General features: G+C 44.8%; 2 protein-coding genes across 2 annotated transcripts in view; both read right to left on the bottom strand.

The window, feature by feature from the left end:
• The window catches only part of cfap52 (cilia and flagella associated protein 52), a 14493-nt gene extending 8924 nt beyond the window's left edge, over positions 1-5569 (bottom strand). Inside the window, exons 1-9 of the mRNA XM_064324137.1 lie at positions 5352-5569; positions 4627-4826; positions 4031-4167; positions 3629-3757; positions 2627-2726; positions 2249-2365; positions 1460-1560; positions 952-1122; positions 175-323 (exon numbers count right to left, since the gene is read on the bottom strand). Of these exons, the coding sequence (XP_064180207.1) occupies positions 175-323; positions 952-1122; positions 1460-1560; positions 2249-2365; positions 2627-2726; positions 3629-3757; positions 4031-4167; positions 4627-4826; positions 5352-5412 (1165 nt within the window). The 5' untranslated portion in view covers positions 5413-5569. The remainder of the gene's footprint in view (positions 1-174; positions 324-951; positions 1123-1459; positions 1561-2248; positions 2366-2626; positions 2727-3628; positions 3758-4030; positions 4168-4626; positions 4827-5351) is intronic.
• A 434-nt stretch (positions 5570-6003) lies between these two features.
• LOC135248981 (TBC1 domain family member 24-like) lies at positions 6004-14418 on the bottom strand. The gene is made up of 7 exons (XM_064324136.1): positions 14007-14418; positions 11478-12510; positions 10896-11051; positions 8442-8505; positions 8243-8341; positions 7213-7519; positions 6004-6769 (listed from the first exon to the last, which is right to left on the bottom strand). Exons 1-7 carry the CDS (start codon positions 14416-14418, stop codon positions 6588-6590), a joined length of 2253 nt encoding a protein of 750 aa, XP_064180206.1. The 3' UTR covers positions 6004-6587.
• Between the last annotated feature and the right edge of the window lie 1688 nt (positions 14419-16106).

Genomic DNA, 16106 nt, shown 5'->3' with positions numbered 1-16106 from the left:
ACATAACATAACATAACATAACATAACATAACATAACATAACATAACAAAACATAACATAACATAACATAACAAAACATAACAAAACAAAACATAACATAACATAACATAACATAACAAAGCATAACATAATGACGAGAACAGGCCAATCAGCCCAACAATGCCAATGCCCTACCGCTGATGATGCTCCTGCCATCCCTCATGAACTCCACGGCGTTGCACGTCATGTTGGGCACCTTGATGCGCAGCAGCTCCTTGGACGTTTCGGCGTGCCACACCCTGATCCCACCCAGGGAGCAGGTGGCAAAGAGCTCGGAGCACTCGCTGAGAGAGAGAGAGAGAGAGAGAGGGAGAGAGAGAGAGAGGGGGAGAGGGAGAGGGAGAGAGAGAGGGAGGGAGAGAGAGTAAAAAAGAGAGAGAGAGTAAGAGAGGGTGAGAGAGAGGGAGAGGGGGGGGTGAGAGTGAGAGAGTAAGAGAGGGGGTGAGAGAGAGAGAGTAAGAGAGGGTGAGAGAGAGAGAGAGAGACAGGGAAAGACAGACAGAGGGAGGGAGAGAGGGAGGGACTACTGAGTGCAGAGTATCACCAGTAAGTGGAGCTTATGTTAGAAATTTTGACGAGTAAATATTCTTCATGAAACCATTTCAAGCATATTCATAATGGAAGTAGTACCCTCTAGTGGATGATAATATAATGACTGCAACAGGTGCTGAGAATATTATTGTGCACACACGCACATACAGTACTTTGCGCAACACCCAGCAGGGAACAGCTTGGAACGAGAGCAAAAGTTCAACAGAACAGCGATACAAACACAGAACGAGACAGCGAGGGAGATGGATCCAGCACTGACTGTTAGCTGTGTAGCGTATGTTAGGCATTCTTCCTGCATACTGATACTGTGCTCACAGGTTGTATAGATTCTGTGTATAGTCTGTCACGTGTGTCACTCACAAAGGGAAGGCCAGGTCGTTGACGGCGCTGTCGTGGCTGGTGGCGACGAGCTCCTCCCTGAAGTCGGCGTAGCCGAAGCGGTAGATCTGCGCGGCCTCCGTTCCGACGAACAGCTGGTGGCCCTCGCCGCGCAGAGCGATGGAGGTCACGCCCCCCTCCAGCTGGACCTTCCTGTCGGACACACACGCACACGCACACGCACGGGGGGGGGGGGCGGAGTAAAGCAGGCAGGGCCAGGCAGAGCAGAGACACGGCGACAACAACGCGTTAATTAACAGCGTGGAAGCTTCCGTAAAAGCGACCGACGCCTTTTTTTATTGGCTGGACCGCAACAGCGGGGGCCAGCCCTACAAACGCGAATGTCTGTGACTGACTGAGTGACTGAGTGACTGAGTGATGAAGCTACGCCATTGGTCGGCCGGATCACGTGTGTCAGGTCCAGCCATATACTAGGTTTTGACCCGGTCTTGTTGAAACCAGTCTCTCGGCGGCCCCCCCCCGAACTCACTTGACCGCCTTAAAATTGGGCCCGGAGCAGAGGGAGAAGGTGCCGTCCCCCGAGCCCACGAGCACGTCCCCCGTCTTCAGCGCCTTCAGGCTGTTCACCCCCTGCGGAGGGAAGAGCAGTCGCTGCAGCTCGCGCTCGCTGTTCAGGAACAGCGACGAAAAGTAACAACAATGCCTTTTTTTTTTTTTTTTTTTTTGCAGATGACTGCCTTCACAGGAAAATCAAATCCATATTCGATGTATCATATTTTCATCAAGGTTTGAGGAAATGTTTTTTTTTTTTTTAATTCGATTTTCTCGCTGAGGCGGATTAAGAACACAGCAGGCGAGTGTTTTCATTGGCTCGTGCTGCTCAGGAAGTACACACCATGCAATCCCCTTTTGTCAGCCCAGCCATACGCTCCAAGTAAACGTAGTGCAAACGTGCATATGCAGAAAAACGCAAAAAGGAGATTTATTTTTCATTTTTTATATTTTTTTTAAACCATGTTTTGCACAATTGTTCTGAAGTAAATTGAGAATAAAAGATGATTTATATCCATACTCAAAATTTTGTCATTACCCAATCAAATTTAGTCACTACCAAAAGATTTCCTAACACAGGTTTCCAGTGTAGGACTCATCCACAGTATTCTAAGCCTGTCAATCACAGTGTTAAGGAACATAAATATTTGAAACATGAAACATTTACAATAGTGTTCAATAAAATTTGATATGGAAACAATGATCATAATTACTTAATTTTATTATGGTAAAACAGTGGTGTGTGCTATTTCGTGGTTTGGCTCACCTTGCTGAACTTCTGTTTCGTCGGTCCACAGCTGTTGAGAAGCTTGGTCTTCAGGTTCACTTTCAACACATCTCCGCTGGTGGTGCCACAGTAGAAGAAACTGTCATCTTCTGGGATCTGTAACATGGTGAAGAAACCCCACAGGACTCACTCAGGATAACTTTTCTAACAAAATCCCCTAGCTTGTGTTTCGCAGCTGATATCCTTAGCATGCTTTCTTCCCTTCCCAGCAGGGTGCAGGGCACCTTTGACGTTCTATGGTTGTACCTCCAACCAGTTTCAGGAAGCGTAAGTCACTCAGACAGGAAACGTGTCAGCAGGCCGCCTGCACCTTGGAGGAAGGCCCACAGACTGCATAAAAACAGGTGAAGGCCTCACCTCGATGCATTTCACTATCCTCTTCAGCTGTCCCATCTGGCATTCCGTAGGGCGGACCTTCCTGTTGGGGAGATCGAGCTCCCAAACTCGGAGTGTCCCGCTGCATGGGGACAGGGTGCAGGTGTGAGCCACTGCAGCATCAGTACCAATGGCCAAAAATGACTGTGACTGTGTCAGCAAAGTCCTGCTGAGATTTCTCGGTGTGTTGGGGTTCTAATTAAGTCATCCAGGAAGAAACATTCAAGGTGACATAAGACAAAAATTGAAGCTGCTTATATTTAGACTAACTTGTGCTCCCATACCGATGGCTGGAAACTAATGCATCTAGTTTAGAAGACAAGAAGAAGCTATAGGCCCATAGACCTTTTTCACAATCTGTTTTTAATGCATCCTATTTACTGCTACATTAGGGATAAAATTCTTGCTTGTGAAATAGCGGCAACTAGCTATATTAATTGGTTAATTAATACTTGATTTAAAATACAGCAAACAAAAATGTAAATGTGACCTGCAAAAAAAACCCTGTTGGACAGGTTTTCACAGTAGTCATTATCTGGCATGCGAAAAGCACACATCTGTGAATCTGCAGAAGAGCAATCACTCAAGCTACTGACTCCAGAGAAAGAGACAAACTGACAGGTCACACAGCACTACAGACCATCCCCTATCCCCACACATGGCACTACACCTCTAATTGAACAGTATTAACAGCGCAGATAACATTACAAATTAACCTCACATAGCTCAGGAGGTAAGAGCGGTTGTCTGGCAGTTGGAGGGTTGCCGGTTCGATCCCCCACCCTGGGCGTGTCAAAGCGTCCCTGAGCAAGACACCTAACCCCTGATTGCTCCCAGCGAGCTGATTGGTACCTTGCATGGCAGCCTTTCACCGTTGGTGTGTGTGTGAATTGGTGAATGAGAGGCATCAATTGTAAAGCGCTTTGGATAAAAGCGCTATACAAATGCAGTCCATTTTACCTTTCGCATCAACCATAGACTTACTTCCCAGCAGACACAAAGATGTCGTCACTCTGGTTGGAGAACTCTATGGTGTGACAGTGACCGGCGCTGTGCGCCGAAGCCGGACTCCCACAGATGGCCTCTTTCGTCTCGATGTTCCACACCACGATACTGGAACACACACACACACGCGTGCAGGCTGTCATTTGCTAAGAGCTCGAATTTACCGCAGCAGTGTGCTAAACCACCGTATCCACCCTGCACATGTTTTACAGACCACAAGCGTTCCCTGTACACTGATAATAAACTCTTTTTTTTTTTTAAACTGAACACACAGTGTATTGCATTTCGAAATATTACCCAAATGGGATGAAAACGCTAGATGAAAATCAGGTGAGGTAAAATTGTCTCCCTCTTTGAGAAGCTCCAGGGGAAACCGGTTACCTGCCATCATCCTGCCCACCCAGTGACACCAGGTACTTGTCGTTAGGGGAAAAGGCCAGGTCCTCCACTTTGGCTTTGTGCAGCTGCATTCTGGCATAGATCGCCCTCTTGGAGTAATCCCAGATAATGATGTCAGCCTGCAGCGATAAATATAGCGTAGCCGCTGAGTGTTGATACGGGAGTCATCGGGGCGCTGAGCAGAGAAAGCAAAGGACAAAGAACAGAGTCTGCCCACTGAAATATTTTTGCACCCATGGTCTGTAAAGGTATTAACACCAAATAAAAAAGCGATGTACATTTACACGCATTGGGAGAAAAACATTTCAGACTCTGTTCTTTGTCATTTACCGTGCACTGTCAGCAGACACACATAATTAATATGATGACAATGCGCTTGCAATTTGCAATCTTTTGTTTCCCAAATCTCACATTGCCCATAATCGGCAATGTCGACAAGGGGAAAGGCTTACAGTACCAGTCCTCAAAGACAGAAATACATTTGTTAAAAAAATTACAGCATTAAAATATGGATACAAGGAAGACAGCTTACTCTGAAATGGCTTTAATTGTTGTCATTGTTGCCTACGGATATTTACCTTGAAGCCCATGAAGGTGACCTGTCCAGAGGCGACATATTTACCACTTTTGGACACAGTGATACAGGACACGTTGTTGGTGTGTCCTTGCAGGAACTCTTGTTTGCTGTGTTTGAGACTCTTCAGAATGACCGTGCATCCCAAGGGGTAAATGAGGTGTTCTTTGTCTGGATGCACTCTCAGACCAGAAAACACGTGTCCTATAAACAAAACAAAAAACAACAACAACAAAAAAACAAGGATGGCCTTGAGTAGAGGTAAGCGTGTGTTCGATAATTTTGAAATAGACATGATGAAGTTTTCAGCAATATAGCATTATGTATCTATTGGGTTAGACTAATGTGACTTCAAGTTATAATATCGTGCCACCTATTTATTGCTGTCAATGTCCCAATATTTTTGCATTTATCTGTATGTTGCCAACATAGTTTAAAACAAATAATGCTGATGAACTAGATATGCAAACTATCTGCGATTATTCTTTGTGGATTTTAAAATTAGGTAAAGCTTTCTAGGAAATATAATCAGCATTTATATTCCAAGTGACATTTCATCATACAGACATCAAATAAAATCCCTGCGTCACTGAAAAAACAGCAAAGTAAGCTCATTTTACACAGCCTCTGTGAACGTATTAAGCAAACTAACGCACAGTATGTAGCTACCCTATGTACTTCGAGTTAGGGAGATCGCATGTACATTTAAGGTACACGAAATATAGTTACCATTAAACCCGATGACTGATTCCAGTTCAAGCTTCGGAACTTCTTGTGTGTCTCCAGCCATGATTTTCTGTCCTCAACAAAACGCTCACCGTCAACGATTTATCCACCTAGTAGGGCAATTTTCTTGAAAAGCTTTTCAAGCACTTCTAACTTCGAAGTAGCATAGAGGAACGTTTTGTTTGGGTCAGTTTCTAGGCGATAGCGCTGAGGACATGCGCAGTAGCTGAATTCCCCCGCTTCATTCAGGTTTGTTTGCTAGCGAAAAGTGCTGCGTACATTACTACTGGTTGAGTGAAAAAAAAAACACACACACACAATTAAGTACCTTGGTATGTGTTCTTAAATATTTATTTCTATTTATCGTGTTGCAGCTAACCATTCAAACACTGCTCTATGGACCCAACCAACCATCTGTTTTTCTCAGTTTAAATTGCAATGCAATGTTCTTTCATGAATTCCATTATTCGGCGGATCAGCCAAAATCTTTGGCATGCCTCTACTGACCCGTATGAGGCACAGTCTATGAAATGGTTGTGATGAGATTTTAAGTGGATTTTGTTTTGAGTGCAATTACTAATGTTAAAGGTTAAAGTATGAAAAAACATTTTAATTTTTGACATTTTTTTGACAAAAACACATTGCAATGGAATATTTTCAAAAAATAATATTTATTTTCTTTCTTACTGAAAGTCCCTTGTAGTGTAGGTTTCAGTGCAGCAGAATATATGGTTCTTATATATATAGACTTATCACCTGCAGAACAGAACAGGGGACAGAAATGCATTGCCGGGCCTTAGGAAAGACATATCAAACACTAGTAGCCGAGCCCGTGGGGATATATTGTGAGACATATATATACATTATATATATATATATATAATATATATATATATACTGTATATGTGTGTACATAGCATGACTATTCATTTAAAATGATCTTCCATTTTAAAGCTTCTAAAAACCCAACCCAACATAAATATCGACATGGTTTACAGTAATACATTATTCTACAGAGGCACAACCAAACAAAAAAGATATGCTTCTGATAACACTACATTCTCCATACGGCAAGAGAAAATAAGTATGGAAATTGCTCACTGTGCACTTTCAAACTCATGATTTAAATTTTTTTTTTTCTAATCTCCCTCAAAATATATTTTGAGTGGACTGAATCTTGACATGTAATGGAAAAACCAACGGAAACCCAACGCATCTAGATACAGTTCGTGCGGTGTTCTAGCCTGTTTCTACTGAGGCGGCGGGGGAGAAGGCGGCAGAGTTCTGAATCCCCCAGACTTCCAGCGACTGAATCCGGAAGTTTCTCTTGCAGAGGGGGGAACTGTCGAAGGTGTCGCAGCGTTCCGTCCGCCCGGTCATCAGGTCGGCTTCGATGCACAGTGCCTGGCCCCCGCCTCCACCTGTAGGGGCAAGTCAAGTTTACCACGCCAGTTCTGAATAATTCAATATATGGTAAATGGTAAATGGACTGCATTCATATAGCGCTTTTATCCAAAGCACTTTACAATTGATGCCTCTCATTCGCCAGAGCAGTTAGGGGTTAGGGGTTAGGTGTTCGACATGCCCAGGGCGGGGTTTGAACCGGCAACCCTCCGACTGCCAGACAATCGGTCTTACCTCCTGAGCTATGTCGCCAAAACCCAAACCAAAAATTATTGCCATAAATAAAGATGTGCAGCATGGCTGTTCACCATCGACACCAGTAGCTCAGGTCTCAAACGCGATCAACCTCAGTCAGTGGAATTTCAATGTTCTAAGTTTTCTCGAAATGTGAAAAATATCTTTATTGTTCAGTACGCAGTCTTTGTCTGGGCTCCTAGGAAAGGGACGCGATCTTGCTTACCGATGATGAGCCTGTCCTCGTCCCCTGCCATGAACATGGACGCAGAAAGGGGGCGCTCCGCTTTGGTTCTCCTCTGCGATACGACCGGGGATCCCCCGGGGGAGACGGGGAAGGGAACGGTCAGAAAGTTGGGGTTCTGGGGCGTGCCCGCAGGACGGGTCATGGTCGTGGGCGTGACCTCGTCGTCGTTCCCAGGAGCAGCAGTGGTCCGAGGGGCGCCTGGAGACTTGGGCGGGGGCGAAGCTCTGTCCAGGACGTCCGAGAGCTGGAGTATGGGTCGCTGGTAGCGTTCCATCCCTGGCCGCAGCTAAAATTCAATTAAATTTGCTATTAAATTTTATTTATATAGCACTTTTTTTTTTTACAGAGAACGGTCATAAATACGCTTTACAAAGTAACCAGGCAAGAGACAGAGCAAAAAGAGCAAACAGACCAAACACCAGGCCTGAACCCCCAAATAGCAGGTACATGAGGTAAAAAACTCCCAATGGTGGGGAGCCTCTCTAACAGCAGCGAGAAAAAACTCCCCAATGAGAAGAAATCTTGAGAGGAAATTAGCTATAGAGGGGGAGCTCATCCTCCTCTGGCCAGCCTGGTGTCGAAGTAGTAGACAGCAAATAAAATGGGTTGAACAGGTTACAGCTGAGGTGAAAGATAACAGGAATAGGAGAAGACCAAATGGTATGGTTGGAATAGTGCTGTCTTTAGAGGAGCCGGATGATGAATCTGGAGCTCCAGACAGCATCAAGGCATGGGAAGGGTAGGAACAGGGCTGAAGCAGTCCAAAATAAACCCTCTGTCACGATTCATGGTTCTAATCATTTGTCCTTTCACATGAGCTGAAGGATGAATCATTGGGAGTTAAAATCAATCAAGTTATATGTAAAGCCAGCTATGCTAATATCTACGCTAATAATGCTAATAATCGATATAGTGAAAATGTTTCACATTTTGTTATCATTGAGTTCAAATATAGGCCTTTCCTGGATCTGCAATGTTCACGGCTGCATGAAAGGACACCCTCACTCACGGTAAACACGAAGCATTCACCGGTCCCAAAGAAAGAGAGGCCTTTCCCAGCATGCTTTGTTCTCACAATCCAGTCCGATGACAGGAAGGCACCACAGACCTTTAAAACAGAAGGGGATACTTAAGTTGTTATAGACTGAAATGCTATTTGTTCTTTACTCTTCCTCGGTCATTGTGGGCTTCGATTTTCTTTGACTCACCCCTTCATCTACAGTTTTCAAAAGCAAGACGGTTGGCTCGTAACCCTCAACATGGGAATAAAACCTGCAATGAAAAGCATCCATTGGCAATTATGATTTCTCTGTAACGTATGAATTTTACATTATTGGACGCATACTACTGCAAGGTCATTGCCGATTTCCGATAAACACAAACAGAGCACACTGATGTATACGCAAGTTTATATTTTATACATGTTCACAGCATCTTTTTCAACATAAATTTCACAATTTCAAGAGCGAGATTCAGAGATGCAATTGCCACATTTAATGAGAGCCCGTTTACTGAGTACAGAAGTAATGGCTGCCACACACAGACGGCTGTAGCATCGTTACACTATTGCTGGCTGTTATGTGTCAGCCATACACGTAACCCTTTCTTTAAAATGGCGTTTGGTCCTTTGTTGCTTTCCTATTGAGGTGAGCGGCCACCGACCCTCGTGACCTTTGAAAGGCGGACAGTCTAATGAGGGTCGTGATCTTTCCAGAGACGGTCCTGTTTAATTGCGGTAACATGCAGACATGCAGAGAGGACCACCCGGCTATGCGGTGGGCACCCGAACGGTGAGCGCATTCACCGAAGCGTCAGCTCGGGGTGACAAATGAAAGGAAAAGTCACAATGAGGCTTTTAATGGCATAAAATCCTTTCGGCCCCCAGCTGGTTAAAAAAAAAGATTCTAACGGCCACATCCACAACCTACTCCCCACCTACCCCATGACCCCCCCCCCAGCCCCCCACCCCCCCAACCACAAGAAAGCAAAAAGGCTATTAGTGACACCTTCACTTTCCTAGCGACAATTGTGTGTTGAAATACACTCAAGGACACAAAGATTCAGTTCAAACTTCAGTTGTAGATTTTATCACATACTGTAAAATCATTTTGGTGAGAATAATCAACAGATCTCGCCACCTTCATTGAATCCCGGGTAAGCAGTGTAAATAACTTGGTAATAGTTAAGAAGGCCCAGTTTCGGAGTGTACCCACTGAGTGTACTCAATTTAATGCCACCCACTTTCAAGGCTACACATATATTTGCAGGATAAGGACATATCTTAGACCAGGGGTGTCCAATCTTATCAGAAAAGGGCCGGTGTGGGTGCAGGTCTTGTTTTAGCCCAAGTATTACGACACCTGATTCAACCGATGAATTAATCGTGGTCTTCAATCAAGGATCATGGATAAGTACAATCAGGTGTCTTAATGTTGGGCTAAAACCAAAACTTGTACCCACACTGGCCCTTTTCAGATAAGATTGGACATCCCCTGTCTTAGAGATGGGCAAGAGCTGAAATTCTCATCACTGGCTAACACCTTGGAACTGGAGAGAAGTCGTTTGAACTGTGGGCAAACTTTAGCCCAAAGCACTCGGCTAAAGGATATGCAATCATGTGGGTTACTGAAAAACATGTTTAGACCGAAAACATGCCCTTTCAGAGTTATGTAACTCAAGGCTAAGGGCATCCTAAACAATTCCTTTGGCATAGATATGTCCTGAATTTCAGGATTTATTGCTTACAAGATAATTATACAACAGACCTTTCCCTGTTCAAGTTAGAAAATAATGTCATATTGTGTAAGACAGTACCCAGGACTGGATTCAAATTGCAAAAGGGTACTATTGTATTAAAAGGCTATAAAAACACTGAAATATGCCTTTTCGGTGAAAGTTTTACATGATTGGAACTTTATTTGATTTTCTCATATTTTATCATGCCCTGCAGTGTTTTTTAGGGTTGTTAAAAGTTGAATAGTTTTTTCTTTTTTTTTTTACAAGTGATGGAGTTTTGATGCAAAAGTTTAGAATATTACAGAACTAAAACAAAAAGTTTCAAACTATGGTCAAATTTGGATCAGGAGCATCAAATTCCCTTTGTGGAGGGTTATTGTTTTGCTGAGTTTATATTTAGGAAACTCAAGAAAGGTTTTACACGGTGTATTTTGAGGAAAGACACAGGCACAGTGCATGCACCTAACTGATTATGCAGATAACTGCACACTTGCATGAGTGGGAATTGGTTGGAATGAAAACCAGCACATGAGAATGCACTCACACACACACGCACACATTCTCGCTTACACACACACGCATACACACACGCACACACGCATACAAACACGCACATACTCGCACACATACACACACATACGCATACACACGCATACACACACGTACACACACGCATACACACACACACGCACACATACACCCATGCACGCATTCACGCACGCACATACACACATACATGCACACACACACAAACACACACACACATGCGCGCACACACACACACACGAACACACACACGCACGCATGCACACACACGCACGCACGCACACACACCAGCATGCACGCATCACACACACACACACACACACTTGCACACACACACACACACACCAGGCAGGAGCTTTGTCGTTATGCAGGACACTTACGAGGCCAGGCTGTGTCCGTGCTCGCTGGTGCTGAAGAGTATGGTGGGAGGGAAGAGGGCAAAGCGCTCTGGAATCCAGGCCCAGACGATCCTCATCTCTGTCCCAGTTACCACACTGGAGCTGAAGTTCTCCAGATCCACCGCTATGTATGACTGCCTTCATGAAAAAACACACGTTGCCTGACTGACCTGTTCTACCCCCAAACTGAGATCCTATATGCCTTTCCATTCAAAATGACTTTTGAACTTCAGCTGTAAAATTAGCAGTAAGAATAATGTTTCTATAAGGGTTATTACCTAAGTACCTTATGACCTCAAACACTGACTTTTATGAACATACAGTTATATCGCTATGGACAATTACATTTTGGTGTTGCCCCATTCTAATCCAGGTGTTCTCTTCAAACAGTATAGTTAGAACATGCAAGGTTCTCCACAAACAGCATGAATTGGCTATGTTATAGGGTAGAAGTGTTCCTCATTTGCATATCTCTCGTCACTCGTTGCATATCGTGCTCATTGACAGACGATCACAACTGCGGCGGTGTCTCTACGACAGCACCTACACCGTTCCGTCGCTTACGTGTTTTGGTGCTTGTTGATGCCCTTCTGCACGAGGGCGTCTTTGTTGGCGTTGAAGAGGGCGTGGAGCTCCCTCCGCGTGGCGAGCTGAATGCTGAAGGCCCTCTCCATCAGCTTCTCCGTGGTGACGTGGCGCCCGATGTTCTCCACGAAGCTCTTCATGTCCTGCCGGAAGTCCTCCACGTGGGCGACCCGGGAGGCCACGGACACCTTGTACAGGCTGAGCAGCGCCAGCGCCACCCTGTAGAGCACCTTGTAGCCTTCCAGGAGGTACACGTCCAGGACCCGGATGGCGTAGGTGAAGGGCAGGTCCGCGAAGATCCACACGATCCAGTCGGAGTAGAACTCGAAGAGGTTCTGGTTGGAGGCCGCGATGAGCTTGCGGACGCCGCGGCAGAACTTGTTGGCCAGGTCGCCGAAGGTCATGCAGGAGGCCCGGTAGGTGAGGAAGGTCTGGTCTATGTAGCGCTTGTCGGGGTCGTCGTAGGCGACCAGGCGGCACACGCTGTGGAAGCACTCGGCCTCGTCCTCGCTGAAGTGCAGGAGCAGCGACGCTAGCGCCGGCAGGATGGGGCAGAAGTTCATTTCGGGGAAGCGCCTCCCCACGCAGAGCAGGATCTTCTTGACGGAGTTCAGGCCCGCCTTGTTGAGGCAGTACCTGGGTATCAGGCCGTTCTCCATGTACTCGGGGAACGGGTGCGTGCTCATCCTGTGCTCTCCGAAGAGCTGCCCGGCGAGCTCCTGGTAGATGTCCCTGTCCGGCGTGGCAGACCTCCTGTTGAGGCCGTGGATGATGTGGTAGTACGCCTTGGCCCTCAGCGTGTGCGGCGTGGACCAGTAGCCGCTCCGACCCATGGCCTTGAGCTCGCGCTGGTCGCTCTTCAGGATCGTCCGGTGGCGCTCGGCAGACTCGGGGTCGATCTTCTCCCAGTCCACGAACTGGCCGTACTTCATCCCGGAGCAAGAGCTGATCTCCCAGTTGTCCGATTCGGAGATGGTCATCATGGGCTCGCCTTTTAAATTGCCTCTGCTGCCTGCGGGGAAAAAAACAAAAAAAGGTTCTCAGGTACTCAGTGGAAGAGCTTTGTGTGGCTTTGTCGGATCTCAGAGGTGTTACGTTGTGCTTATTCCAAATGTGCCAGAATGTGTATTGGGTTTTAATGATAAGATAATTTCCATAGGCCTTTTGCCTGCAAGTTTATCACTTTCTCGGCATACACTGAAGCTGTTCCACGTGTTACATGTCTGTGCAATTTGAAATGTTGCAATGTTTACATATTGCTGTGCCAAAATCCATCTGTGCAAACCATGACATCATGTGATGTTGATAATGAATGCATCTGAATTTCACTGTTTATAACAATAAATAGCGCTGCCTCCGAGAGGACCTTCAGAACTACATGCATTTCTTTGGGCTGAGCCCCCGAAACAGAACCTGTCTGAGAATTCCATACACACAGCATTACTAATATTAATAATAATACTTGACACCATTTTTGCTCCCAATTTGGAATGCCCATTCGTACGTGCATTGCGGTGCTCAGACTCCACTGTCAGTTCAGGAGAGAGCATGTGCTCTCCTCTGAAGCATCCGATGTCAGCCATTTCCTCTTGTCACGCCACAGTCTGCAGTCAGCCTGATCAGCTCACCGACACGGTGCACCTGTGCAGTGGGGGTTGCTGGTGCACAATGAGACACCACCATTCTGGCACCCTCCCTCCCTGCATAGTAATTCAACACTAACAGAGTACGTTTGAGTCCAACTGGGACCACATGTATGCTGTAAGAGTCGATTTAACACTGAACACCAGCACTTTGAGATACTGCTTGAAAAGTGCTTTATAAATAAAATTTATTATTATTATTTTTCTGTGTGGCTGATCCTTGCGCCAATTTTGTATTGCCCTATGTGGCTGCTGGCTGCATTTGGCAGTGGCCTGACCATAAACACATTTTCACTCAAGAACAAATGTATTCCGCAAAATTTCCATGGTTCATGGTTTGGTCGGATTCAAATATAAGGACAGTTGGTACATGCTTGGGTGAATGTGCCTTCTTGAAATAAATTAAACTGTCCCTCTGAAACCAAACAGGGGTTCTATTTTCTGCTATTATGGAGGGAGTACCAGGAATGACCAGCCACAGGCACCTGTGAAAAATGTGATATTCTTTTGGTTCAGGGTGTTCAAGGGAATCAGATAGAATGGATGTCTGCCAAGTACTACAACTAGAGGGTCTGTGTCATAGCCTGTGTTCATTCAGCTTTCGATGATGCACTGGGTGCAAATATTAGTGTTCAATTAAAGAGGAATAAAACTAGATTCTGCAATTTGACTGCATTTTTTTCTGCTAGAGAACAAACAAAGCACTGAATAATATTAATGTTTAAACCTTTAAGCGGTTATGTATGCTATACAGGATACAGCAAATCCATTAAGTTCAACAATAATTGCTTGGCAAAACAAAAAATTCAGTCTTACGTGCAATTTCAATTAAAAAAAAAAAGACTGAGGTTGAAGTTTAACATACCGCTCATTTCCTTTGATGGACTGTTTTTGTTAATGCTTGCCTTTGGCATCTTAGCGAGTAACCTTGTCAGGATTGGATCCACACTCATCTCTTTCCTGCCTTCGCTCGGCAGAAGAGAGATTTCTGGCGGACTCCTGGCGTTTGCCCTGGTGAAACTTTCTTCGTTATAGTTCTCCGATGTTTCATAGCTGTAGAAGGACCTTGAGCGCGGTCTGATTTGGACGTCCGCTTTCTCCGTAACCTCCCCATACTGCTTCGCATCCTCAAGACTGTAGTACGAATGGGACCGTGGCCTTCTTAAGTTTGACACAGCTGCCACGTCCGCATCTGCGGCGGTGTCCACCGGCGAAATGCTTATATCCACAGCTGTCCTGTTGGAGAACTCTGTCGGCGTGGAGGGTATTTGGAGCATGCTCGCGAGCTGTTTCTCCGTCACCTGTCCTGCCCCTCCTGGTGTGTTCAGCCCGAGTGCCTCGTGGAGCTGTTCCCGTGTGTTTTATTCAATCCAGGGAATCCAGGTGAAGGTCATGTGATCCGTTGTCATGTACGAAGATGTGATCACCGTGTTTATGTTTTTTTGCAGGATCCAGGATGGAAAATTCCCCTGAAACCCTGCGGCATAGCCTTCTGCAAGTGTTCCCCCCCCCCCCCCCCCCCAGGTCCAGAAAAAGACTGCTGCTTGACCATTACAGCATACTGCCTACCTTCAGTATTTACACAACACCACTCTAAAGATAACAAATTCACCTTCTTATCGTTTGGTGTTAGATATGCAATGGCTAACACAATCGACAGAATGAACTTCTATCAGCAAAGACTGGAATGAACTGGAATGATCTATATATTAAAAATGTTTAATTAATGTATATTAACTTGTTGAAAGATGAAAGTTGTATGTATTCTTTAATTATAAAACAGATATCAAATGTCTTGTCTTACATCCCTTGCTCTTGTCTTAATCCTTTTCTTCAATAGAGGGTTAATTTTTGCACCACTGACAAAAAAATAGAAAGTGCACCATTGTAATTATGAAATTACATTTCTGGTAATTTCGAGCACCAATAGTAGCATGTCCCTGAAACAACTATGTTTTTATACCAAGAAAGTGAAATGTCATATGATCAACTGTATTCCAAGAAGAGGTTACAAACTAGTTTTCACGCAACAATTTATTGTTTTTATCCAAACACAAGATGTTTGGCCATGAAACAAAAAACCTGGCAAAGCTTGGCTGGAAATGGGGGCTTCAATGTCAAGACGCGCTTTCATATAGATATTTAATACGGTTTTGTAATGTATTATTTTACAAGAAACATACCAGCATCATAGATTATTTAGTATGTGAAATATATTTCATATTTCTGTGAATTTATTGTTTAGTTTAAATTTGTTTTTGTTTTTTTTTTTGTTTTCTTGCTTTGCTTTTTGTTAACTTTTTCTGTCATGAAAATCTCAGATGTAAAGGAAATGCCTCTGTCTGTTGAGAAAGTTAAACAGCTTTGCATAAGTAGGGACATTTTAGAGCGGGTATACTAACGTCTCATTGAAAGCGTTCTGACTAATCAACACTTCGACTTGGTTCAGGAACCTCGGGGCCAAGAAAAGAAGCAAACTGGCAAAGATTGTAAGCATGGCCAGCAGAATTACAGGCAAGCCTCAGAGACCACTGTCCAAGATCAATGTGCTGCTCAAAAGGGACAAGGCTCAGCAAATCTTGGCTGATCCTCAACATCCTTTTCATAATGCGCTTGACATGCTCCCTTCTGGGAGGTGCTATAGAGTACCCACAGCCTTAAAAAAAAAAAACATATGGAAGAAGCCTTTCATTCCATGTGCCATTTATTTGAGGAATCCTTCACGTTCTGACTAATTAATCTCATACCACAGCACTCTATTGTACTGGTCAGGCACCTGAGGCTCTGTTGGCTGTCATGTTGTCTGTGTATTGGGTTGTTTGAGGCCTGTGTTGCCTGAGCCTATATTTGCTGAACTGTTTTGTTTGTGGCCTGTATTGTGTGACTGCTTGTTGTTACTGCAACTATGGTGAAGCCTAAGGGAAATTTCCACTGAACTGGACAGCAAAGAATCTATCGAAACTAT

This window comes from Anguilla rostrata, chromosome 2 (assembly GCF_018555375.3).
Source record: "Anguilla rostrata isolate EN2019 chromosome 2, ASM1855537v3, whole genome shotgun sequence".
In the NCBI taxonomy this organism is placed as follows: Eukaryota; Metazoa; Chordata; class Actinopteri; order Anguilliformes; family Anguillidae; genus Anguilla; species Anguilla rostrata.
The sequence above is the reverse complement of the archived record's forward strand: the minus strand, read 5'-3'. Positions and strand labels throughout refer to the sequence as shown.

Bases quoted from the DNA above. Each gene is read 5' to 3' on its own strand.
- LOC135248981 (XM_064324136.1), bottom strand. From the start codon at position 14,418: ATGCTCCAAATACCCTCCACGCCGACAGAGTTCTCCAACAGGACAGCT. The intron at 8,506-10,895 runs GTAAGTGTCCTG...TTTTCATTGCAG, and splicing joins CACGGACACAGCCTGGCCTC to GTTTTATTCCCATGTTGAGG. The intron at 7,520-8,242 runs GTGAGTGAGGGT...ATTGAATTTTAG, and splicing joins GTGAATGCTTCGTGTTTACC to CTGCGGCCAGGGATGGAACG.